General features: G+C 39.6%; 1 protein-coding gene across 1 annotated transcript in view; it reads left to right on the forward strand.

Annotated features, from left to right (window-relative positions):
* The window catches only part of MAN1A2 (mannosidase, alpha, class 1A, member 2), a 141,631-nt gene continuing 113,782 nt past the window's right edge, over nt 1-27,849 (forward strand). Inside the window, exon 1 of the mRNA XM_009892633.1 lies at nt 1-308. Within this exon, the coding sequence (XP_009890935.1) occupies nt 1-308 (308 nt within the window). The remainder of the gene's footprint in view (nt 309-27,849) is intronic.

Here is a 27,849-nt window from a genome sequence, read left to right on the forward strand (position 1 = left end):
ATGACCACTCCCGCCCTGCTGCCGCTCTCCGGGCGGAGGCTGCCCCCCCTCAACCTGGGGGCCTCCGCCTTCCCGCACCACAGGGCTACCTTGAGACTCTCCGAAAAATTTATCCTGCTCCTTATCCTTAGTGCCTTCATCACCCTGTGCTTCGGGGCGTTCTTCTTCCTCCCCGACTCCTCGAAGCACAAGCGCTTTGACCTGGGCTTGGAGGATGTGCTCATTCCTCATGTGGACACCAGCAAAGGGGGCAAAAACCTCGGCGGCTTCCTCATCCACGGGCAAGGGCACGACGAGCACCGGCACAGGTAGGTGCCTTGCTCGCCGGGAAGGGAGCAGAGGACCGGGAGAACGGGAGAGATCCATTAAAACGGGTGCTCCTTCCCGGTGCTGCTTGTCGCTCCTCGCCCCGACATCCTCGTGTCTTCCCAACGTGTATCAACTTCGGAGCGCTAGCCTTGTGTCCTCCAGCTGCCATAGCGTAGCTCTGTCTCCATGTTTTCTTTTCCAGTGTGAATTTAGCCTTCTGACTAGCAAGGGCTGGGAGGATAAATACGAGCTCTCCTCCAGCGACCGATTTCTTTTTTTCGCCCTAGCCGATTCCCTGGGGCAGCCGTGGAAAAAAAGAGGGTTAAGTTACGGCATTTGTGGAGGCTATAAGTGACTGAAAAACTGCCGCATCTCTTCTATAGCTTTTAGGTGTTTACTCAAAACAGCTGCTTGTTGCTTAACAGTGTAGCACGGACTTTGATCTGATGAAGGCTTCACGCGGTGACCCAGAGGCTGTCAGCCTACGACGTGCAGGACACAGAGCTAGTGTAGATGGAATAATAGCCTTTTCTGGCCCTTAAAATCACTTCTTGTAATGTTATTCCAGGCGATTGGAGGTGCCGGTGGCTAAGTTTCCTTAATTGTGTTTGCCAGTGTAAAGAAATTGGAGATAAAATAGTATTTAAGAGTAACAAGGGTAAATGTCATGCTGTTGGTAGCTTTTTTGGAGCCACTTAAAGCTGTGTGCAGCCTCTAAATGTTCAAGACTGGGTCATGTGAAGCCTTCAAACCTGAGATTAAAAAAACTTAAATGAGGGTTATACAGTATGTTTGCTTCTAACATACTTGAATTGCTTAAATGCTACCGTAGCGCACAGTGAAGCTGACTGATCTCTCTTCACTGTCAAAGATGTGTAAGATGTGATGATGATGGGTGATAACATATATGCTCTTCCATATTCATGTTAGTAATACAGTGAAACGTAAAGAAAGGTTGCTTATGCTGTGTTCCTTGGAGAAGAGTTTAAAATATATCCTATTGACATGATACCAGAATTATTTAAAGGTTATTTGTGCTAGATTAAAAGGAGAGGGTATAATTGCCTCTTTTTATTCATCTGTTATGAGTTATAAAGACTACCTGAATACTATTTTTCCTTAAGGCATTTTTGCTGTTGGATGTCTTGGGGCCGTTATCATGAGCTCGTTCTACTTAACTGAAAGGGCACGGATGCTTAATATTTAATAAGGACTTCTTTTGTCTATGATGTTAATTGCTGGTGCGGTTAAATGTTGCACAAAACATAAGTTTAGACACTCTAACATGCCTTTGAAGTTCTCATCTTTCACTGTCCTTTTTTTTGTGATCTTATTTCTTAGCTACCCCAGTCATTGGGGTACATGCAGTCAAAATCAGATTCTAAAATAGAAGACAGATGAAAAAGAAGAATTCAGAAATTTTCAAAACTCCAGCTGTGACTGTTGTACCTTGTGTTGCCCAGTAGATGGGCCATAGAAAAAGGAGTTTGTTGATACTGATAGTTCTGGAGTGATGCTCTTGATTAACCTACTTACGCGAGTCCTTTTCAGGTTTCCTCTTTAAGTGTAATTACTGAGACTACAGCTTTAGTAATGAAGTGTGTACTATTTTTGTCTGTCATGTTTAGAAAAGCAGTAAGTTTTAACTGTGGGAGCTAAATGCATTTTGTTTGTTTGGGATCTGTTCTTAAACAAAGCGGTTACCCTGTCATCAGTTAACTCTCCTGTGGTTCCTTCATAAGCTATGAATGTGTGTACCTCCCCCTGCCCCTCATCCAAAATTGTCTCTGTCAAGTACAGTTTTTTATGGCTGCTTTTTGAGTTGTTATTTGAGCAAGAACAGGTATTTTAGCCCTGCAAACCATTGGATTACTCCGAGCATGTCTTAACGGCTAAAAAAGCCTGCCTGCTTAACCTGCTTGTAAGACACTTATGTGAATGCCACAGTATGCATTGTGAAGTGAGGTTATGTGCTTTACTTTTAGAGCAACTTTTTTGGCTTATTACCACATAGTCCTCTCAACAGGCTATTTGTTAGCTTGGAGCTGGTGTGGTGACTGTTTTCCATGAAGGAAAACACCTGTTGCCATTTTCATCGCTGAGTTCCTTCTCCTGGTTTGCAGAGACATTGAGAGATGGTATTTTGAGAAAATATAGGGTCTTCAGTCGTGAATTCTAGATTACTTGTTATCTCAGTTTGGGATGGATATGTTTGTTCAGCTTGCTATCAAGGAGCAAAGTCAAGTGTCAACTACTGTGTCAGTGTTGTTTTTTGGATGGCACTGAGGAGTTACGGTACAAAAGATCAAGAGGCATTAACCTACTGGTAATACAAAGGAAGATGTGGTCTAAGGTGTCAAGTGTGATGATGGATTGACAAGCTGTATTTCCAAGAATTGTAGGACTTCAGAATAAATCAGGTCAAAGGTCATTCATATGAAGTGTACACTTGATCATAGAATGACAGGTGTGTTGATTCAGTGAGTAAAGGGAAGTGTTTCTTCTGTGAATGCTGGTATTGACCTCTGTCAAATGAGAAAAACTACAGATCGTTATTATGCTGCTCCCTTGGTATATAGGCTATAATATTTTAATTCTCATCTCCCCTTACCTCTTAAATTTGGAGCTTTGTATGCTATTGGAGAATATTCATATTTCTGTCTTCTAGGAAAATACAGCAATGATGTAGGTAGAGGGTTGTCATGCGCCCATGCTTTAGTGTTGGGGATACAAACAATGCTTCTTACTGGACCTTCTCTGTATTCCTTGCATTGCTTTCCCACCTGTTCCTCTGGCCCCCTTCAACATTCTTGAGTGTTTTTTATTATTGTTACAGTGGTTACCCCTTGGTGACATTAACTTTACATCTGCCATTAACTTTTTTTTTTTTTTTTTTTACTGCTCTTGCTCCTCTTCCCCTCTTCCCTTCTCCCCTTCCAGGCAGAAAACGGCAGACCACTCCCTTCCTGGTAGTCTTAAGTATTTTTTTTTTTTTTCAAGAATTGCAGTGTCCTTGCCTATCATCCATAGAAAAAAAAACACCAACTTTCTTGTAAGATGATGATTAAAATCTGGAATAAAACTGCAATTTATATTTTGGGAAATGGATGGGCTGTAGTGCAAGTTAACATTCATTTTTAGCTGTTCGCTTCATGGGTAAGCTCTTCAAGTGCACTTGCAGGATGATGCATGGGGAATTGGTTAGTAATGTTGGAAAGGTGTACCACAAAATTTTGCCTCTGGGAGGAGGGAGAGTGGAAAAGACTAGTCTAGGACTTGTGAAGATATGTGCATACACACGCTTTCTAAAAATCGATTTCATTTCCCAAAGATGAATTTCTCTCAATTTCAAATAGGATATTGCAGATTCTGGAACACCAGCAGCACTGTTTTGCAGACACATCATGCCAAACAAACTTACGTGTCACTCAAAATTTCTTACACGGTTTTAGATAACTGACATTTCTCTCAAACTTCTGCATCTCCTCTGCCATACAAAAACACTTCAGGTGTTTCTTACTTGTGTTAGGTATTTTATTCTTCAGTACCAGGTCTGAAAGATAGCTTTGGAACCAAAGCAAAACATTCTTATGGTTTCTTGGCATCCAGTGTAAATGAGTGAGAATGCAGATGCCCTATAATCTCCTTGATCTATCAGATTTTTTAAAAATAAGATTATCTGTAATATGAAAATTGAGCAGACTTGTTTCTTTAATGATGTGTCAAGCAGCTGCTCTTTGTATTACTTGAACAACTTAAGATTATTTCTGTGGTAAAAGTACGTTAGTCTTAGAGGCAACGAATAACGTGAATAATGCAATTTTATGAGCTGAAAGCTGCAAAGCCACTTTGTAACAGCATTTGGGCTACTGTTGCGCCAACAGTTCAGTCCTTCAGAATTTGCAGAGTTGTACCTTCAGCTGCTAAATTCCTGTGTATTAATTCAGTCATAATTCCTGCCTGTGCTTAAAAAAACCCACCAACCTGCATGTCATCAGATAGATAGCAGGTGCTGATGGTGCAGCTGACCACCTCGAGTGCCTTGGCCTCTGTGTGTAAGTAGGTAAAGATCAGTGTAAATCGTGCCTTTGACTTTGTTTCTGTGAAACTAAGGATTATTGACTTCTGTGTTATGCAAAGATATAAGCTCAGCAGTCTGATATGACCAGTTGTGGGTCAGCAGCTGTATGGCAATAGTCTAAAAGTGCTCTTTCTTCTGTTGCTGAATATATGGTTGTGTCTATGGCAGTAGCAGCTGCTGCCTCTACTCTTAGAGGGTGAAAGTAACAAAAATGATTCTGAAGAGCTTTCAGTCTTAACTACTTCTTTTAAATCCTGCAATTCTTTTTTCTTTTTAAAGAAACATGAAAGGCTTAATATGCTGCTTTTGAATACCTTTATCTTCTCTGGTCTATGTGACTTAATAAGCCATAGTAGAAGTAGGCAGAGGAAATAATTTAATCTCTGTTACTCAGTGGGATCAGTATCTGCTGTCATCCTCTGCCATGACATCGAGTATAAAAGTGCATAAAACTCTTTGCTCTTCCTTTTCCGCCTTTAGTTGAGGCAGAGCTCATTAGTGCAATTAATTACTCTTCAGAGTATTTGCTGTTGTGATTCAGAGAACCTGTTTTTTTCTCCTGAAAAATCAGGATCCACTGCAGTGTCTGGGCCCCAAGTCCTACTTTGTCCAAGTTTTTGTTGCATGAAATTGAGCATGTCTTCAGAGTGGACTCCACAGTCTCTCTGAAATGTGGGCACTGAGTTTAAGATGAGGTGCTTGATCCAGAAGCAAGGGAGTTTTAGGGTGTAACACGCAGGAGATGCAAGTCCTCATGGTGACACCTATGGAGCTGAAGAGGGCAGGAATAGCGCATTCCAAGTCAGGGTTCAGAAACATCTCATATGTCTAGAGCAAAGAATTCTTAACTGCCTGGTGTAAGCCTTCAACTGTTGAAGATATTGCAAGAGCACTGCCCATTTTCAGCTGGAGACTTTTCTCAGTTGGAGTTCTTAGTGCCCACATGTCGTTCTCTATTCTGGACTCCGTTTTGAGAAGAGGCTTCAGAAAAGATGCTGGTACTTGAAGATTTATGGGAGTTTGATTTATCTTGGTTTCTTCTGGAGTCCCCACATTAGACCCTTAAACTCAATTTGAATTTCTCTTGAAGTTGTACTGGACTGTGAGAGAGGTACCCTCCTCTGTTATTTCTAAGGTTCTGCTGAAATTAGTGCATTATGTTATAGGCTGAGAAATGCTTTCATCTTCTCATTACAAAATGCAAATTCTAGACCATCTGTTTAGATGTCCTCCCTCCTCCCCCCCCATCTGCTGAACAGCCTACATCATATGTAGAGTGCTGCTTTCTTCAAGTTATCAATCTTGCTGTCAAAGTATTTCCTGTACTATGAAAGAGAGGAGTCAAGAGATGGTGTTCTCCAGTTCTTATCCTTTCTTATACAGTTAAAAAATAAAACAAAACAACAACAAAATAAAACCCAAGAACTTTAACTTGTTGGTTTTCTGCATGATCTACACTTTGCCTACATGCTGGAAAACAATCAGGCGTGGGAAAACTGCAGAAAGTCTGCTGGCTGGATTTCGGCCAGCTAGTGGGTGGGAAGCAGTAGCACTTTGGTTCATTCGGAGTTTTGTAGATTAAAATCTCAAAAGAACTTTAGCATAAATGTGGGTTGCTTGATGATGGTAGCAGTGTAGGCAATAGTAAGCAGCATGGCTAGTTGTGGGGATATTGCACTAAAGAGTTCTCCTGTCTTGTGATCCTCTGTTTCCTGTAGTAAATACAAACATCGCGATCCTACTGAGCTAGTTCTGAGTTATGGGTGTTTGCTTCCTTACAACAAATGCATGTAAAACTAATTATAAGTTTGGTGAGGACATGTGTTGTATGTGTACATGTTTTCATAATAATTGAACTGAGACTGAATATGGACAAAGAGGAAAAATTTTTGTAATGCCTTATTTTCTTATGTCTTTACCTAAGGAGCCCATAAAGTCCAAACCTGGTCAGTGCTTTTATTCCACCATCCCGCACTTTCATTATTGCAGCTCTCAACGTTGAGAAAAGTCTGGTCTGATGGGTAGGCAGCTGTTTCTCACAGTAGTTATTCAGGCTAACAAAGTGGGAACTTGAGAGCTCATGTTTGGATATAGCTTGTGGGATTTGTTCTTTTCCCTTCATTTCCAGTTGCAGGCTCAAGTGAGTGCTATCATCTGTCGTAATTCAGTAAATAGATTGTCACTTTAAAATTCAGAGTTCTGTTGCAAGTTAACTTGTGGGGAGAGAAGTGTTCAACAGGCTAAATAAAGGTAGTAAGGCCAAGAAAAGGGAAGAATAAGTACCTTTCCCCTATTGTCCCAAACCTTGAAATAAAAATTCTGAGGGTTCTAAATGTCCTCTATGATTGTAACTCTTTCAAAGTACCTGCATTTACAATTTGGTTATTTACCTCTAATTTGATCGATATGACTTGTGCTATTTATCTTCAAATTCAACAAATAGATTTTACTTTATTAACTTACTGTATTGAGAGCGAATACACTTATTCATGGAGTGGGGAATATGGGGAAAAGCGTTGAGAACTGCTAAGTTCTTGTAATATGTTTGCTTATAAAATTTGTAGGCTTTTCATGTCTTTTGCTTTCTCAAAAAATAAAGGAGATCACTTTCCCTGGTAACTTCCTGTTTTTTGAGTACCCAGCAGGTACACTGGTGTTTCTAAAATTAAAAAAAAAATAAATGAGAAGATATGCTATAGGTTATTTATTAATCTTCTTTTCTAAGCTAGAGACTGCTCTTTAAAGGCGTCGTTAGCATTGTCTCCTAAGCAAAGTTTACATGGCTGTGCCATATGTTCACCTGTAGTGCTTGCTGACCCTGTTCTGTTCTGTGTTCCTTCTTTCTCTTCCATAACATCTATCAGCAGCGAAGGGTGATCTGTCAAAATAAATGTGTTTCTGTATCTTGTGTGTATCTCTTTGCTGAGAAGGAAAGAGAAGGACTTTAATTAGGGACAGGGCTGAAGGAAGAATCACAACTGTGAGCTCAAGTCACCTGTGATACTTGGTGTGCTGCTCGCCAATCTGCATGAATGTACCTCTGAACAACCCACGATACCTGCTCTCAGTTCTTCACAAGTTGCTGGAGAAGGGTGGTTGGAAATTAATGCTATGGTAGGAAAGAGTCAGGTTTTATGGGATGCCAATAGCAATGGGATGTGTTACTGAGGTGATAGGAAGCATTGGGACAGAAAGCTAGAGGACACTGATGTATGAGGAGCAGCTGAGGGAGCTGGGCTTGATTAGTCTGTAGGAAAGGAGGCTGAGGGGAGACCTTATCTCTCTCTACAATTACCCTCGCATGTATCGAGGTGGGGGTTGGTCTCTTCTCCCAAGTAGCAAGTGATAGGACAAGAGAAAATGGCCTCAAGTTGTGCCAGAGGAAGGTTAGATTGGATATTAAGAAAAATTTCTTCATTGAAAGGGTTGTCAAGCACTAGAACAGGCTGCCCAGGGAAGTGGTAGAGTCACTGTCCCTGGAGGTATTGAAAAGACATGTAAATGTGGTGCTCAGGGACATGGTTTAGTGGTGGACTTGGCAGTGCTAGGTTAACGGTTGGACTCAATGATCTTAAAGGTCTTTTCCAACATAAATGATTCTGTGAAATATGAACTGGATTACCGTGCATATGGTATTCTGCATTAGTTTCATTAATGTTTTACATGCTTTCTTACTTGTTAGCCACCTCTTAAACCACTAGAGGATTTTGTAAATGCTTCCCCAACTCCTTGCCATAGTGCTGCCATTGAGGCTTACAATGGACAGGTAGCTATTTTCTGTGATGGTATTTGAGAGAGCAAGTTTGAGCTTTTCACTTGGCTTAAAATTATGTAATCTGATCTTTATGAAATGAGCAAAATTGCAGCTTTAAAGGAGTGCATACGATGAAAGTATTTTCTTGTGGTATAAAGACTTAAGAGCTGTTAAATGAAATTCCTTTGTGTCTGTTAACACCAGCATGCAGAAACGTCAATTTTCACATTTAATGTGCGCTGTTAGCAACTTGGAAGACTTTTGCAAGATGACATTCATCTCAGCTGAGGCTTAGCGCGGTTTGTAGGCCAGCAAGGCATCTGAAGTTTGCACAGGCAAGCTGCATAAGTAGTTTCTCCCTCTCAGTAATTTGTTATCATTTTTCTCTGGGAGCTGCTGACATGTTTTAACTGCTGAAGTATACAGTCAGGCCACTTATGATCAAGTGACCGTCAGTGGTAAATCAAACTAATCCATTTTACTTTCTATTGGATCAAACCAAATGCGCTCACAAAGGGTAAGACAAACATCTCATCTGTTGGAGTGGCAGAGCCCTTAAATCCTTTAGTGGGAAGGGGAAGAGCGAATCTGCCATGTTCTTGCTCTGGATGTTCTTCTGGATAAGTAAACATATGCTGAATACAGTGGGTTCTGTTGTATTCATGGTTTAGGCTTGTTAGCTTTTAAGAATAGCTTATAGCATGTGCTGTTTCCTCAGCAGATTTTTCTGGATATGTTCCTATTTTTACAAATTTATTGCATTTTGAGTGCAATTTACTATTTTCCCCATGCAAGTTAGGGGATTTGCTTTTGCCCAAGAAAACTTGCATCCATTCTGTGCTATATTTAAAATATCATAACCCAGACCTGACTTTCTGGACTGTGAACTTTCTCCTTGTTTTCATTACTATATGAAATCAAATTTGCTCTGTGCTTTAAAAACAAAACTTGAAAAAACACCTTCCACTCTCTGAGCTTGTTTCAGATTGCAAAAACAGTGGGAAAGATGCCTCTTAGAGAAGAGGCAAATTATTTTCCTGGATAAGCAATAATATTCTACACCCCCCCCTTTTTTTCCCCCCCAGAGAAAGAGAAAATTCAGTCCTGAAAAAATAATAGTGTGAACTAGTTTGACTAAGAAGCATGTTTCTTGTGACCTTTTAAATCTCGTGTTAATCAGGTTTATCTTGGAAACAGAGAAGACTGTTTAATTCTAAACTTAATGATTGCAGATAATGCAAGGATGTATGTTTTCCCAGTGCTGTAATCTCACATCCCTAGTTTCCTAAAGGCATCTGTTCTGCTGTTGTTGGTTTCTATTTGAGTGGCTAGTGTTCTCCAAATTATTAAGTAACGCATATATTGAATTCTGAATTGCAATGCACAGTGTTCTGGAGAAAAAATACTGCAGAGGGCTAAGTGGGCTGTCCTGCATCATGGAGTTCTGATGTTATAAAGGGAATGTTTCATACAAGGAATTCAAATTTCTATTTTTTGCAACTAATCCCACCTTCTAGAGACAGTGAAATCCACGGCAATTTAAATATCAATGGGTCTCTGAAAGAGCCATTTTCCAGTAAGTAGGAAAATCAAAACAAATGAGAAATATTGCTAAGAATTAAACAGTTTTTTAACTTCAATTTCATTACTGTATCTAGCACATTACTCCATTTTAACTAGTTGTTGTTAATCTGAACTGTTAAAAATACTGATTTAGGTACTTAAAACCAGTCAAGTTGGATCTACAAACTGATATAATTGTTAAGTCGGTCCAGATCAGTGTGGTGAAAAGTTCATACAGCATAAATGCTTTGCATATATGTATGTGAAATTAATTACTAATTCACATCCCAGATGATGGAAGGGAACTTACCTGCACTGCAGTAACTGTCACCCTGACAACTGAGAATTTTTTTGGGGAGTTTTGTATGTTGTCTGGGAACTTTCTCATCTTGAGGGACTGATGCTTATGAAAGTATACCAAGGTGTCTATGTATGTGGTATCCATAAACTGCTTTGTGAAGTGGGTAATCAATTTTCACTGTTGTCATTTCAAAATTACATGTGAAACTTTAAAACAAATGGCTAATGAGGTGACTGATATTCTACTGGCAGTTTTTACAAAGAAATTAAGTTATAAACTTGTTGCAGGTTTTTCTTGTAGTGATTACTGAACGGAATGACTGAGAATAATTCAAAGTTGTATTGGTAACTAAAGAAACAAACGTTAAAGACCACAAAAAAAATCATGACCCAAAACCAAATAAAAACCCCAAACATCAACCCATCATTCTTGGTATTATTTGGTGTGAAGAGCAACAACAAAAAAAACACAGTGATGGAAGACAATCTGGAATTTTTCTGGCTGGATTTCACTTGGTCCTGCGTTGGTACTGCAACATTTGATAGCTGCTTGCTGGTCAGAGTAGGCAATGGGAATAGTTTATTGACTTAAAGTCAAATGCCTAATGATGACTTTGTTTCTGTGTGTTTGTGAGACAACAGAAATTTTGAGATTGTGTTACTAACACTACATGTGAACCCCAGGTCCTTGGTTTGCTCAGTTTTTTATAGATCTGTAGTTTTTTGGTATGCTTATTCTGGTTTCTATGAATCACTTGAGCACTAATGTTATTCAGATGGACATGCTATTGCAGTTGATGCGTAGTGGTTTTCTTGACACCCCCTGTCCCCTCTTTAGACATAATTTTCTCAGAATAGCATCTGGCCGTCACACTACAGTGGGACTAGATCATCCAGTCTACTGCTATTACAAAGAAAAATGAGGCTTGACATATTCGTGTCAATTTGGCAAGATGCCTGAATCATTATGCTAAATGAAATATGTGACGTTTCAAGTAGTAATGTAACCTGCAGGAACGCTTGCAGGAGGAATTTAAAGCACTTCAAAGAAAATGCCACCTTTACTTGGTCTAGGAGGTTGAGATACTGACACGAGTCACCTGATCGATCCCCAGCACAAGATTGCAATTAAGTCCATTAAGGTATGTATTTTTACTCAAAATTTTTCATACTTGAGAATTTGCTTTGCTTGTGGTGATCGTGAGAAAATTTAAAGTGCCTTTTGAGTTTAAAAGGAAAGAACCCAAGGAAGTATCTGTGGAACTTCCTTTCGTACAGTAACAAGTAAACAAACCAACAACCAGCCTGAACTCCAAAGTGGTGTGTATAATTGAGTAAGTCATAATTACTTGGTGTTCTGTGGTTCCCTAGCAAGTTCATTTTGAACCTTCATGGGTTCACAGTATGGATTTTTAGAAAACAGCAAACTGTTATATTGTCTAGTGTTCTAATAGCTAGAAAATACGTGGAAGCATAAAGAAATTAAAATATTCCTTAAATCTGATACTTAACACATTCATTTTCTAACTATCTGGCTTCCATTAATAAGGAAGGACTTTGGAGCCTGTGCAGACTGTAAAGAGATGTCTTCCAAGTTGCCTTAAAAATTGCCTTAAACCACATCAGCCATAACCTTGCCTCACCAGCTTTCAGATGGGTTCAGTAATGCTTAAAATAGGATGTCTTTTGAGATTTAGAAAGCCTTATATTTACATCAAACTGTTCAAAAATATTTGTGGCAGACGGTTTTGGGCTTTATATTTTATTTTGAATTTCTGCTCTACCTTTCCTTTCTATAGAATACATCACTTATTTTTAGCAATTTGACCCCACCGTTTTCAGTTCAGTGCTCAACAATAGAAATAAAACAGGGCTGTGAATGTGGCAACTGCTATCCAATGGTTGTGTAGTCAGAAGACATCTAAAACAGCATCACCATCTTTTCTGCTGTCTGGAGATGGGAAAGCTGGGAGGGGGAGGAAGAATAGGAGTAGTTGGATGGAAGTATAACGCAAGTTTTTCTTATCTTCTTTTATGCCATGCTGTTTTTGGGATCACAGATATCCTCTGCCCAGCCTTTCTCCCACAAAGGCATGGTGTGGTCCTGAAACACACTGTGGTGACAGGTGGCTAATACTGCCTTGTCTTCCTTTAAACCATTAAGAATGACTGAACTTTAACCTCGGAGAAGCAAGAGTAAATAAAAGCCTCTGTAAAATTTAAGAAATCATCAAGCAGGAAAGCTGCATTAGGCTTTGACAGCCATCTTAAATACCAGGGCTTATGCTCTTTATTTTTTTCTTCCATCCCTTCTGTCTGGAATCCAAAATGCTGATGACTGAAGGTGACATACCGTTTATAGGGGAGGGAATGAAACTTCCGTTTCCGAGTCAGTGCTTGATTTCGCGGCATCTTTACTTTAGGGTTGGGAAGAACTTCCAACCCTAGTATTAACTTCCCTACATGACAGTGGCTGCAAGGATGTGATCTTTTGCCACAGCATTAATCTTCAGAAATAGTCTTTCTCTATAAAATTGCCACTGGTAAGTGTTTGGCATCTTCTAGCATAAACAGAGGTTCTTCAAGCAGGAGATACACAGCAATTATTTGTTGGCTCGTGCAGAGAGCCTAGCCAGTTAGGCTATTTACCGAGGATTAATGTGCTTACCAGCTCAATGAGTCCCCGCTGACCTGGAAGGTGTAAGGTAGGAAAATATCCTCCTTTGATTCTTGGAGTGGCTTGATTCTCGATCTCGCTGAGGTCAGCGTATTCCAGCTCCACTTTTTTTTTTTCCAGATTTTATGTCTTTTTGAGTCAATATTTTTCTCTTGAATGAAGTTAAATGTCAGCAATTCTGCTGTTCTTCCTACCTTTTGTGGCTTACAGCCATGAGAGTATCCCCTCATAATGTAACAGTTTGGTTTTGGTAGCGCTGAGCCCAAGCTCGCACTGGACTTTTGTGAAGGAAAGAGTTGTGAGTTGTTTCTAGTTCCAGAGTTTCCATTAGTCAAATCAACAATGTTACCCTGTTTGAGTCATCTTGCTTAATTATCTACTGTTCTATTATGGATAGTATATTTGTTAGGGAAATGAACTCTTTTTCATGAAAGAGGTAGGGAAGCTGCCATAATAATTTGAGCTAATGAAACAGATTTGAATTTAATCTTAGAGGAATCAAACATATGACTACAGCTGTCCATGAGCTGCATTTTGTTGCTGGGAATTCAGAAAGTTGACTATAGCGGTTGTGGAGAAGGAAGAAATTTGGCTTTTCGTGCTGCATGCATATTGTGTACTAAGCAAATTAATGGAGGGAGATAACATAGTGTGTACTATATACTGTTTATAAAGCTATCTGAAAAATTTGAAATTCTATTGGTGAAGACAAGTCAAAGATCAAATTGCTGAGACATTTCATATCCACAGCTCTTCTATTGTTTTAGATGCGTGTTCTGGGCTACAGTACTTGTGTGTATTTTCTGTCTTGGTCATGTTGAGTAGTTTGTGTCCAGCTCATCTGTTGCGTATATCTAAAGCCTGTGTAGGTAGTCTGTAAAACATCTTAATGTTAAAGCATTTCAGTGATACTGGAAATTGCACTGACAGCTGTTGATTAACATTTCATTGCTTTAGTTTAATCTGTTAATTTTATCATAGGTTTATGAAAAATATCCATGATGGTTCTAGATGTATATACTAGATGTACTGCTATACTAGAGTTCTAGATGTATGTACTACTGAAACATTGCTCATTTACTGTATTTCGTTTCACTTCTTTTATCCTGACAATATTTTTATTGCAGTTGTATATGAACAAAAATCTGCTTAGCAGTTCCTGAAGAATGCCAAGTCATCTTTAGCTGACTTAATTGTAATGTGTAAGAGTAGTTTAATCATCACAATTTCCTCTTCTGTATTTTTTCTGCATTCTGTTGCATTTACCGTTGTGATGCTAACATCCTCACCTTGTTTATGGGTCAGTCATGCCTTAGACTACGTGCTGGATTTTACTAATGTGTCAACAATATTGTTTACTCGCTTCAGAAGATGTTGCAATTGGGAAGGTGTCTTTTTAGAGTGAAACTTATCACCCATTTTCTCTGCAGTTTGCTCATATATGAGAAAAGTCCACCGCATAATTTATAGTAATGGTATCTACATCCTTGAAGATACTCAGAAGCTGTCTGGACACAGTCCTGGGCAACTGGTTCTAGGTGGCCCTGGTTGAGCAGGGGGGGTTGGACAAGATGACCTCCAGAGGTCCCTTCCCACAGGAACTTTTCTGTGATTCTCTGATGGGGACTGTATTCTCTTCTGACATGCAAAAAGCTGCTTTCCGTATTCATAAATGTACTGAGTAGTGTGAGCCTTGCATTGTTATGTTCTTTTGGGTGGGGAGTTACTGATCCAGTGTTGCTTTTCAGGCCTTTTTTAAAAGGAAAAAAAAAAAACCCAACACCCAATTATATGTGTCTGAAATCAAAATTGTGCAGTTTATTAGCAGGATGGATTATTTTAATGTGAAAACTTATTGAAAGCACCTTGAAGGCTAAATAATTTGTCACACAGTTGTCTTTCATCCTCAGCTTTATTGACAAGATTAGAGAACTTTGGGAGTAATGAGATACAGTTTTGCTCTGTGGAACAGTGCAGATTAGACTCTACATCATGATTTCCAAGTATTTCATTGCTCTTTTGTTACTGTTTTGGCTGATTTGCCAAGTAGACAGGTAAAAAGCTTCGCTGTTCTTTCCTTCTAACCAGTCCCAGAGGTGCTATATGGGAGAAGAACTTCTATAGAGTATTTCCATTTTAACTAATCCAATATTACTGTTAAAAGTATATCTACGCTGCATATATGTATATCTGTCCTCTTATAGGAAATCCCTGTGAATCACACTATATAAGTGCTATATATATATTGGATTATTTTTTTCCACCTGAAATAAGGACTGTGTTTAACAACAGAACATTGCCTGCCTGCAGCTCCTGTCCTGTCAGGGTTTTTCCTCATGACATGTCACAAAATACCTTTTGGAAGCTATTGGTATTCTGAGACTGAGTTAAAATTAATTTTCTTTTTTCTGTTGTTGCCCCATAATTCTTCCCGTTTCTGTGAAGCAGGACTACTTTTTAAACTGCTGCCACACAGAGGGAAGGGAGTGGTGGTGACTGGTGTGATCCTGCCAGTCCTGTGGTGTAAAGTAGCTGGTCTGTGTCTTTCAGACTAATCAAACGCTGCTTCTGTGCCACAGCAAGGCTAATTGACTAGCAGTGATGCTGTATTAGCCAGGAGCATTGTGCATAACTGTTTCCTGGTGGCGAGAGGAGCAAGTCAAGAAGAAATTGCTGTAGACCTCTAGTTTTAGTTCCTGTTTGGACCAAGCTGCATATCCCTAGTAATGTTGCCCCCCCTGTAATGAATTGTGACTTTAAATGCATTGATATACAGGCATCAATTTACTATATAGCTATATGGTAACAGTTATAAGTGGAGGATGAAGATAAATCTGAGCAGTAGTGTGAACTTCCATTAGGATATTTAAAGCACTGTTGCTTCTGGGATGTGCAAAGCAACTCTAGCTGGGTGAGTAAAAGAGCATTATGGAAATGTGGTAGCTTGTGTCTACAGAACATCTGTATGAGGATAGTCACTTCCTCAGAGCTCGGTAGAACCTGCCAGAGGGTTTCCACAGCAGAGAAGTCTAGTACCATCTGCTTACCTGAAAGTTTGCCATCTCTGAGTCTGCATTATATGCTATTTGCTGCTTTCACTTTGCAGTAGCCTTTGTCTCTCTTTATGTGTATTTTTACTGTCAACTTATTTTATATTTGAACAATTGAGAATTTTAAACTAAGACCATACTCTCATAATGGCTATCGCTTAAATTGCTAACTTTCCCCAGCTGTTTTTCTTCAGTTGATTAGAATCTATGGGTTTGCTGGTGAGAAGGCTCATGGGGTAGAAGGAGGGAGCTACCATACTTACTGTGGTACTCCTTTTGAACACAGGCATCAAGAAGAGGTTGCTTCAGCTAATATAATTGTTATTTTTCCAGTACAGGGGGTGGGAAAAGGGAAATAAGTACTTGATTAGGAACAGGAGCCTGGAGGGGCAAAGTAAGTCAGGGCTAGCAGAGAGCCTTGGTGGTGGTGAGAAGGAATTATTATTTTCTGTCTTTGGAAGCTAGAGATGGGAACTGTGCATGGAGCAAAATAAAAGGGGATGGGGTGACTGTGAAATAGTGTGTTTTGCTTTCTTCCCTTTTTTTCCCCCAAAGTGGAAGATTGACATTGTCTGAGGCATAAGAAGAGGCGGGCATTGGCTGAGCAAGATATCAAAGACTAATCAGAGTGGCACTGGGGAGAGGAGACATTTGAAGCAAGGTGGTGCTCAGTAAGGCATAAATAAAATTCAGGATGGTAGGGAGTAACTGTTATCTGATGGAGGAAGCAATATCATTGGGATAAACTAGAGGAGAAGAAGCCATATAGCTGAGTGAGGGCATAGAAGTGATGGTACGAATGACTGGGGTTAATGGGCATGTGAGTTTCTGTGTGGAAAACGTGCTTCTTACAGCTTGGGCTCTAATTTAACATCCCTGAACATGCAGGTCTGTAACACTTGAAGCTCATGTCCTGTTCTGCTGTGCCCCAGCCAGTTAATCTTGCCTATATCCTTGCCCCAATAGCAGTGTTTAGGCAGCTGGCCAGTTAGGAGACCTTATTTGGCCTGAAATGATCGGTGATTTTTCGGCTGGCTCAGCTCATCACTGGCTGACTGGCTTGCTGCCTGGTCTTTTGAGTACCAGCATAAGAAGTAAGGGAGCCTGTTTTTGTAGGGCATCTAAAGCCCTGAAACTTAAAGCATGATTTGCACAGAGATGGTGACCAACACAAGGAATATAGAGTTATAATATCCCTCATTACACAACCCAATATTCCAACTATTATTGTTGATCATGCTATTAATACTGCAGTTATACACAGCCAGTCTTTAACCTAATAGATCAGCTGCATATGTGGACATACAAGCATCATTCACATGCTAGTCCACATGTTGCTACAGAACCACTATGTCTTTAGTCATCAGTGACTCGCTGCAGCAACACCAGAGAAGCTGTGTTCCTGTGCACCATCTGGCTGGTGATGAGTAGAGGGAACCCATGCTCATGGTTGGCAACTCTTACTCATCTAGGGATACTCTCTTACCAGTGCACACATGTGGCTTCCCTGCTTTAGGCATACAGTGAAGGTGATGTCATCTCGTCTCTGACTGGAAGTTGGGTCTGCAGATGGGTCCCCTCTGAGGTTGTCAGAAGAACTTCCCAAAGATTAACCTACCTTGGCTTCTGCTTGCATTGGTGATCTCTGCTCTAGGTGTTGTGTGGGTTGTCCAGTCAGTTCATTTATCTCCCCATGATTTTATTCAATAGTCCTCAGTTTCCAGTAGATCCTTGACTTATTACTATTGGCTTTGACTGTTTACTTCCAAACTCTACATTTAGTTTCATTTCTTGCTATGCCAGTCACTTTAAATCCCCAAATTACACATTTGTCTCTGGCAGCCTGTGTTAAGGGAAGGCTGTGTGGACTCCTCTGTAGAGGAAAGATTGCTCCTGCTTCTTTACCCATGTTAGCTTTGGTTGTCATCTGATCCTACCTTCAGCTAATTCAGGGAGCTAAGTCCATGCAAAAAACCTCAGAACAAACAAATGTTCAGGAGACCACGACCGAGCCCCCATTCAGTTTACTGTGTTAAGACCCTTGATCAGTTCACCAGCCACTGACAAGTTCTGGAGCTGGTGCAGGGTTGAGTGGGACCTTTCACTTGGCAGTAGGTAGGTATTAATCAGCTTAAATAGAATGTGAAACTGTAGCTGGAGTCCTTTTTTTTTTTTTTTTTTTTTTTTTTAATGCTGCAAGCTGATATGTGTGAAACTCTGACAAGGTATTTTTTTTCTTCCTCTGTTGTTGACCCCCATAGTAACTGATAGTGGGAGGCTGTCATTCTCTATTAGCTCAAATGATGGAATCTCTTATGGATGTAAAGGTCCAACCTTACCATTTTGAATCACTGGGATATTAAAATGATTGTCATAATTTTTAGTACTTGCTGCTGCTTAGTTTCCTTAAAAGAAACACACCTCTATCTCCAAACACAGTTCTATACAGCAAATGTCTTTTGGCACCCTGTTTTTCCTTTCTGGCATCCTGAGCTCTGTTCTTAAGGTTACTTACTTGACACTTTCAAGTGTCAGCTGAATATTACTGCTCACAGTTGGTGTATTTAATTTTTTCCAATTGTTATTTTAACCTAAATAAAACCTGTTCGTAACAAAATAAAAGTGGGCTAATAGAGGTGTTTGCTTGTTAACTGTGTTGCTTGAGAAGCTTTCTTGGTCTGTTTTATGGTTTGCTTGGGTTTTTTTTTTGGTTTGTTGTGGTTTGTCTGGGGGGTTTTTTGTTTGTTTTTTTGTGTTTTTTTTTTTTTTTTTAAAGCAAGAGAATCATAGAATGGTTTAGGTTGGAAGGGACCTTAAAGATCATCTAGTTCCACCCCCCCTGCCATGGGCAGGGACACCTTCCAGTAGACCAGGTTGCACAAAGCCCCATCCAGCCTGGCCTTGAACACTTCCAGGGGTGGGGCCTCACAACTTTCCTGGGCACCCTGTTCCAGTGCCTCACCACCCTCATAGTGAAAAATTACTTCCTAACATCTATCCTAAATCTACCCTCTTGCAGTTGGAAGCCATTACCCCTACAATGCTCTACAAAGCCTACCCACTACATGCCCTTGTAAAAAGTCCCTCTTCAGCTTTCTTGTAGGTGCCCTTCAGATACTGGAAAGATACTGTAAGGTCTCCCTGGAGTCTTCTCTTCTCCTGGCTGAACAATCGCAACACTCTCAGCCTGTCTTCAGAGGAGAGGTGCTCCAGCCCTCTGATCTTCTTTGTGGCCCTCCTCTGGACCTGCTCCAACAGATCCATGCCCTTCTTATGTTGGGGGCTCCAGAGCTGGACACAATATTCCAGGTGGTGCCTCACCAGAGTGAAGTAGAGGGGAAGAGTCGCCTCCCTCAACCTGCTGGCCATGCTTCATTTGATGCAGCCCAGGGTACAGTTGGCCTTCTGGGCTGTGAGTGCACATTGCCAGCTTATGTTGAGCTTCTCATCCACCAACACCCCCAAGTCCTTCTCCTCAGGATGGCTCTCAATCCATTCTCTGCCCAGCCTGTATTTGTGCTTGGGATTCCCCTGACCCATATGTAGGGCCTGGGCCTTGGCCTTGTTGAACTTCATGAGGTTTGCACAGGCCCACCTTTCCAGCCTGTCCCTTCCCTCCAGTGTGTTGACTGCTCCACACAGCTTGGTGTCGTCGGCAAATGTGCTAAGGTTGCATTCAATTGTACTGTCCTTGTCACCAACAAAGATGTTGAACAGCACTGGTCCCAGTGCCAGCCCCTGAGGAACACCAGTTGTCACTGCTTGCCATTTGGACATGGAGCCATTTACTGCAGCTCTTTGAGTGTGACCATCCAGCCAGTTCCTTATCCACCGAATGGTCCATCAATCAAATCCATGTCTCTCCAATTTAGAGACCAGATTGTCGTGTGGAATGGTGTCAAATGCTTTGCACAAGTCCAGGTAGATGATATCTCTTGCTCTCTCCTTATCCACCATTGCTGTAATGCTGTTGTAGAAGGCCACCAAATTTGTCAGGCATGATTTGCCCTTAGTGAAGCCATGTTGGCTGTCACCAAACGCCTCCTTGGACCAGGAGTTATTCTCTTTCTACTATTGTTCTTCCTGTATTCACATGTTTAGTGTGGGTTTTTTGGTAGTTTTTTTGGGCAAATTGTTTTCAAGTATGCCCCCTCTTGTTCTTTAATTTTAGAACAAGCTTATAATATCTATGTGGAATGCCACAGAAGTGTCATCTGTCCTACCACATGTGGAGAGTGAGGCTGTCCTGGTATATTATTTAATATGTTTATATTTAGCACTTCCCATTGCAAGGAATTAATGCAGCTTTCTTTGTGACATTCTTACATTGTGATTTCAGCAAGCCTTTGGTAAGTTGGAAGAAGGTTTTCAAGCTATATCTTGTGAAGGTAAACAGGTAAAATCCCGTTTCTCTTTCACTTAAATGTTTTCTCATATATTGTTGTTTCTGTATTTCAGATGAAACGTTAGGAAATTCTTCATTGCTTATTAATCAAACTAATATCACATGTTCTGTTATTGGGCTAAACTACCTGAACAAGAGCACGCTATAATCAATAGATGTGCTAAGAAATTGCTTTTCTTCTTTCTTATGTGGGTATGAAGAAGGAAAAGGAATTTCTCAGCTGGCTAAGGCTCCTACGTAAAACTTGTTCAATTTCTGGGGCCTATTTGGGTCCTTTCAGGCACTCCTGAAGATTTTCTGCATGCCTCCAGAACTTTTTTCCTCCTCTGGGAGTATCATGTGTGAAAATCCCCCCATTTGTGACTCTGGGAGCAAAAAAGATCATGAAAGAAGGCAGGCCAAGGATGCTGTGTGTAACACACATATAATTGGAGTTCCTTTGTTGTCACCTCGTCCTTGTTTCTGTCCCCATCTGCTCCCAAAATTTCTGTACCTATCTAAGGTTATGAACCCAACACCCCATCTTGGCACAACTCTCCTGTAACGTAGCTAGTACAGAGGGTGAAAGAGTAGCAAGTCAGTACTGTTGTACAAGCTTCCATAGAGCATATACTGAAATGGCTGCTGGTGTTGTACAAAAAGGGACCCATGATTCATTTTCTTAAGGTAAAAAATTATGTAAGAATAATATTTTAAAAAAACCCAAAACTTTTCACTCCAGAGAATGTTAAAATGTTAAATAGCATAGGAGGTGCTAGTTCTGCACTTGCACATGCAACTTTAATGTGGCTCTTTATGTGCTCAAAAGGGTGAGAATTAAGGTGTAGCGGAAACCTGTAATCTTGGTTTTCAGGTGTTTGAATCTATTTTCTGAACCTAAAATTAGCCATCTAAGTCTGGCTAATTTTAGAATTCTGTTTAATATTGGGCAGCTTAAGTAGGACTATGGTTTCCTGGGAAAAAGCTGCCATCAAAGCAGGTTTGTTTTTATCATTGTGAAAAATGAGTGTATATGTTTAATTTTGTATAGAATAAAGAAAAATAAACAACTTTTGTAAAGATGGCAGCATGATGATGTCTGAGAAAGATGAGCTTTCAGTGGCATGGAAAATATGGTAATGCTTCAGACTCTGCAGCAACTTTTGTGATATATGCCAAATCATAGAATGCACCAGTGTTATTTTCCTTCCTGGCTTGTGTTGTTGGGTTTGCCTCTGTTTTGTAGGGTGGGTTAGTGGGTTTTTTCATGTGTGTGTTGGGGTTTTTTTCTATTGGAAACTTAGGTTTTGGCAGTAATAGTAGACTGGACATAAAATAATATTTAAGAGCTTGATGCTGTGTAGTGGGAAGTGCTCTTGTTCCTTTCATTTCTGCTTGAGCATATGCTTCAGTATCTGATCTGTGCCATTAACGTCAATGGGACTGCTTTATCCTATATGTAAATGTGCTTATTTGTAAAATGCTGCCTTTAATAAAAAGCAGAGGTGACACACTGCTCTTGCCTGAGAACCCGGTTCTGTGTAATTGCTTTCTCAGTATTACAGGACTAGCTATGTATTATTCTGCCTTGATCAAACTGTCTTTTATATCAATAAATAGTATAGCGTGCAAGAGGTTTGTCCATACTGTCTTTCATATCAATAAATAGTATAGCATGCAAGATGTTTGTCCATACTGTCTTAGATTTTACTGTGGTAAAGTGTAAGTGCCCTGATAGATTGCTATATACATATCTAAATTTGCACAACAGCAGTGTTTCCAGCTATCTAGAGTGGTGTAGAGGAGAAAATTCTGTGGTTTGACATTGTTAATTGTAGTTGGCTTCTACAGCTTTGAATTAAAATTATCCTAGTATTTTTTATGCTGTTCACATCCCACATCTAAATAAAATCCCCATTTCCAGATATTCGTTCTTACTATCTTGCTCGTTTCTAGCTTTTTAGTCTACTCAACTCTCTTGTTCGATACTGACTACTTTTTCTGTTTCTTATTTGTATAGCCTGTATGTATTTTTCACTCCTATGCCCTGTAAAGTTCTTCCATCTTTATTACTTTTAAATAAATCTGTCTCATCAGGGTAGTAATTGGAAAGGAAGATCTGATGCTTCAGTTAGTATGGTGCTGGTTGACAAGAAGCTATTTAAAATACTTTCACATGGGGCAGGCAGCAACATTCTTCTCATTCAGGTTTCTTCATAAAACATGAAGAGATCCTAAGTTTTGTAAACTTTTACTAAGACTTAGGCTTTTCATTGTCCTTTTTTAGAAGCAAGATTGATTCCTAAATAATAAACTTTTTCCTCTGTATTAGCATTCTAAGTGCTTTGACAATCAGATTTAAGACCTTGTTCTGCAGAGGCTTAATGTTCTACACAGGACTAATTAGCTGCAGCTGTTAAATGAAGTTTCTTTAATCAGCAAAAATTCTGAAATAATACCTACTTTTGCTTATATGTTAGTGCCTTGAGGCAAATCTGATTGTATTTACATCGTATGAGGAAAAGGGATCTAAATGAGATGTGTTTGACAGAGCTGCAGTGGTTGCAAAGTCTACATTGTTGAACGTTCTGCATCTATTGCTTTTCCTAACAAAGTATTTTCATAGGCGAATGACAAAGACACTAAAAAAATGAATGAATTTGCTTCTATCTACTTGAAAACTTGTGTAAAGCATTACATATACTTTGTATTTTTTTATTTGCTCCTCCCTAGTGAAAGTTGCATTCATTGTTGTTGTAGTCTTAAAAAAAAAAAAAGTACCATATATCTTCCTGAAATAGTTGGTCTGAGTCTTCTGAAAATCTGTTTCAGCTGATACTGTAACTACAAAACTACGAAAATTTATGTAAGCTTAAAATGCTTACGCAGTCTCTAGTGACCCTTCTTAGCACTGACAAATGCCTGGCTGCTAATATGAATACAACTGATGGAGTGTTTGTAGAAAACATCTGCCTTTCTTCACTAGTAAAACTTAAGCTGACTGTACCGGCTATGATAGTGCTTTCAGGTCCCAAGAAAGCCATTAGTTTGAGCTTGGCATCCTCCTTTTTTGAGTTGATGCTTGGGATTACGTGTGTGCTGTAGGAGAGACCAGGAACAAATGCCTTTGCTAATGGTCACAGCACTTGAGAGACTCTCAGGATAAAAAAATTTCCCAATTCTGTTCATGTTAACATTCATTACATAGGAAGGAAATAATTCCCGAAGGATGACCCTTTGCCAGCATGTCTTTTTTTTTCTCCTTCAGAAGTTAGACATGTTCCACATTTGATTGTGGAATCTGTACTGTTTTGGTTTTAACTGGAAGATATGTGTTGTACTTATTATTATCATTGTGAAAGCAAACAAGAGATGTCTTATATGCTAATGCACTTTATTTATGAAGTATTTCGTTGGGTGTATTGCCTTATGATCATTTATGAGGGTTCTGGCTATGTTCCAATATCTTGTAAAAGGTGTATAGCAATACTAAGGAATTTTTTAGCTTTCAGTTTTGCAGAGGGCTTGCTCTTCATGCATAAGGGATGTGCTTCAACTCTCCACCCCCTTCTGCAAGTTCTGAGTGTCCATTCAATCTGTGTTTTTGAAATTCTCTCTAAATATATTCCCCAAGGGTTTTGCTTGTCCTCATTCCAGAGCTGCTTCCAAAGGCCCTGCCTAAATTTCAAGACAAAGGAAAACAACTGGGTAGAGACAGATACAGGAGTAACAAGCAGCAGTGGCCTTTAATGATCAGCATGGAAATCTGTGAATTTAACATATCAGACATCTAGAAGTGTCCATGTTTTCTTTGTTGTGCCTAGAAAAATGCATATAATGAATTAGTTTTTGCAGGGAAAAAATACAGAAAGGCAATGTAAGGAAGCAAGTAGTTAAGTGCATTGTCTTCCTAACAGAATTGCTGGATGAACCGAATGAGATCAAGCTCTGAGGGCTTCTAACTGTATGGATTAAGGAAGAGTGCATTTAAAATACATGGAAACTAAGCAGAAAAATTTAGGTATAGTCAAGTTCTAGGAAATGGGAAGTATGCCCAGACACTGGCAGTGTGGGCCATGGAGAAGTTTCCTCTGCTGAACAAAAGACGTGGGAGGAAGATTAAAAGTTAAGTTACACTTCATTTGACTTGAAGGTGACACCCAGCTATCTACAAAGAAATGTCAGACTGAGGTTTTGATTTAGACAAGGGAACAGATCTGGAATAGGATCTGTGAGCTTCCATCATAGAGATGAGTGTTTTTGTAAGCAGTGATGAAGGTTGCTGAAGGCCCAGATTCTTGGTCTAAGATTTGGCTTCAAAAGAGATCAATTAGGGACATCATTTGTTGCACAGAGGTGGAAGTAAGTTGTGTTTGGAGGAGATCTGCGTGGAATTTAGAGGGGGATTAAAGGAGAGTGCCTGTGTCAGTGAGTTAATTCTCTCCTCTACCTACCGTGGTCCAAAGAAATTGAATGATGAAAGTGAGGAGGACTGGTGTTCAGAGTGGTGGCCATGCTGTTGTGGAAGACCAAGGAAGCAAGCTAGCAGAGCCTAAGTTGGTACAAATAATAGTAAAGGAAGGCGGGAAATAGGAACATTGAGAAGGTCCAAAGGAAGTGTGATGGCAAGAAGAAAAACTTCTGAAACAGGATGGAGAGGGATAAGAACACTTGAATAAGGACTCTGTCTCATGTTCCTTGTGTTTGAGGAGCAGTACTCATGTCATATGTAAATCTAACCACTTGCTAGAAATAAATTCTACTGTCACCTTTGTATAAAATAAACCACTCAAGGAATCTGCAATTTGGGTAAATTTCTGGGCAATGAGGGGCAATAGATATATATCCAGTATCTTTGTGTGTTGTGAATGTGTTTTCTCCATATTTTAGGAAAACGTGATGGGTTTGTAATATGTACGTTTGTTATAAAATCGTGTATGCTGCAAGACTGGAAGAAAAAGCAACTTTTGTAGGTAACGTGAAATGTTTTTTAGGTACTGACTCTCAAAAGATTTATTTACTTATTTTTTAAATTAATGCTTATCTTTTTGTTTCACTGTGTCTCTGAAAGTAGCCTCTGGCTGAAGATTAAACTTGACAAAAGGGCAAGAGTTCAGAATTTCCACACAGGGGTTTGTTTCTGGATGACAGACTTACACAAATACTTATGTTCTTTAACGGTTTTTGTCTGTCCATCTGCTGAAAATCCAAATGGTAACAAACTGGTTGTCCTTTTTGCTCTGGTGACCCAGTGCTCTGCTCTTTAGTGTGACAGAACAGTTAGTTGCTGGTGGCCAGTTCTCCTTGTTTGACTCCCTTTTAATTTTATTCCCTTTTTTGATCTTGAATCTTATGAACAAGTTTGAAAGCATTTTTGGTTTTGTTTGGTGTTGTTTTTTTTTTTTTTGCAATTCAGTCTCTCAAGAGCCTGTTGGGTCAACAGCAGATAGGAGAGACTTATCTTAAAAGTCATTGTCTTGGTAAGTGAAGCTTTAGTAGTTACATTCAGAAGGGTCACTACTGCATAGTTAAAGCACATTAAGTTCCAGTTAGTGTTTTGGCTATCAAACGTTATAATTTGTGGTCTTTTCTGAATGACATTTAGACAGCTTGTGGACACTTTGACTGTGTACAGTGTTCCTGCATATGCAGCTGCAATAGTTAATTACAGTGATTGTTTAAAAAACTTGCACCTGTTTCTAGCCTGTACTTGCCTAGTTTCAGATTCTAATTTTTAGGTCTATTTATGGTTCTTGCTGGCAAAAATAGTCTAATCACAGATTCTTTTAATAATATTGCTTTTTTCAAAGTAGCTATTGCTGTAGTGTCATGGTACTTGAACCTCTGTCTTGAGATTTTAGAATAAGCTGTTGGGGTAACTAGAAGGAAGTGGCAGCTTTCTGTTGGGTAAGGTTTTTGAAATTTTACTCAAAATCTTCTATATTTTAAGAGTTTGCTTATGTTGCCTGGAAGCGGGGGGGCGTGAGGGGAGTGTAGTTGCATAGGGAAACTGACACATTTTGGTATAAGTGTTTAAGCTGGGATTCTTTCCAATCTTATATTTTTAGATTGATCCTTTCTGAGGTCTCTTTACCTCGGAATATTTGAATGTAGTGGTATCTACATGCATTATACTGTTGCTAACTCTTTCTTATGCTGGATGGGGAGCTTGTTGGGGTTTGGGTGTGACTTGGGGGGGTGTCAGCTGCTCATGCAGTTCAGATCTTCTCATTCTCTTTATTCTGTATTTTTGCTTACTTCTTGTTGCTTAAGAACTCAGAAGAAATGTTGGTATTGGTATTTAGGGGTGTGATTTTTTTCTTCCATTAGGTTTGTATACTTGAGTGTGTTTGGTAAAAGATGTCATATTCTACATTCCAGCTGAAGACATTTCTTGTAGCTCATGCTGTCCATCATTGGTAATTGCTTAGAGAATATCTGTCTGCAGAAGAAGCTCTTATACTATCTCCTGTAAACTCCCTCAAATACCTGTTGACCTTTCTCTTCATCTGACTGTTTTCTTATGTTTGTCTGAAAATGTCACTTCCTGGAAGACTTGGAACTGATCATACAGTTAGTGGTAGAATTTTTCATCTCTATTGAGTCTCTATGTATTTTGTTCATACACTTAGGTATTCTACTGAGTGACTGAAGGAAAGTAGACTGTCATTCACACCTCCTTAATGACTCTAATTGGATTATAGTGCTGTTAGAAATCAACAGCTTTTGTATGTTTATATAGTGGTTCCCGCAGTGTAAACAGATGTGAGTTCAAAACTTGTTTTCCAATTTATGGCTGTTTCATGCAGTTTGAATCTAGAAAGAGATGAAGTTGGTAGAATGATGGAGCTTTTATTATTGCTGTTGTATGCAGCACCTGGGACTGAAAATTTAAAGGAAAGGTAAAGGCAAAATCTTCACAATTTTTGCACCATCAAGATTAAGGGCCATGAAGGTGCACAAAGCATATCACCAGTGACTTATTTTAGTGAGCCAGACTCACTGTAACTACTCAAACATCATTAATCTTTTCCACACAGGGGGATCATATTTGGGGATGTGCATGTTAGCCATGGTTTTCACCAAAACAATTTCTATTTATGAATAAAGCACACTCATTGTAAAGCATCCTTTTCAAATTAGGTTAATGTGCATATACATTGAACATCTTTTTATTAAGGTCTGAGATACATTGTTACCCTGTTTTTCTAAAGATTCCATTTTTTCAGTGATGGTTGATGCTTTGCAAAAAGAATTTTATACCTATTAACAAATTGTTTGCCGATCTAGTCAGAAGGTAAAGGCTGTCACTTGCCTCCAGAAACTGAGTTTTGAAAATGAGAAACATACCTCCAAAATACAGTATCCCCACACTGAAGTATTTTGATTCTGAAGTGTTCAGTAACACTTCCTATTTCTCATTTGTCTGTAAGCCATTTCCTTGGCTCCTGTACAGTGTGCTGTCTCTTGGTGAGAACATGACTGTGGGGAATGATGTCTCGTTCTGGTGACCTCATTGTCATTCTCTCTAGCTGCATCTTACGCAGAGCCCTCTGCTAGCCTTGGAAAAGCTTTCCAGACTACTGAGCTGTGGTTTCAAATCTTTCAGTTGGTAGAAATTTTCAGCTGCTTTTGTTACTGAATTGAGCACATTGCTGCCAGAATAGAATGTGAGTAACTTTAACAGGAATACATGAAAGTTATTTCCCCATAAGTGGGTCATAGTAGAAG

The sequence above is a fragment of the Charadrius vociferus genome, unplaced genomic scaffold (genome assembly GCF_000708025.1).
Source record: "Charadrius vociferus isolate BGI_N301 unplaced genomic scaffold, ASM70802v2 scaffold301, whole genome shotgun sequence".
Lineage (NCBI taxonomy): Eukaryota > Metazoa > Chordata > Aves > Charadriiformes > Charadriidae > Charadrius > Charadrius vociferus.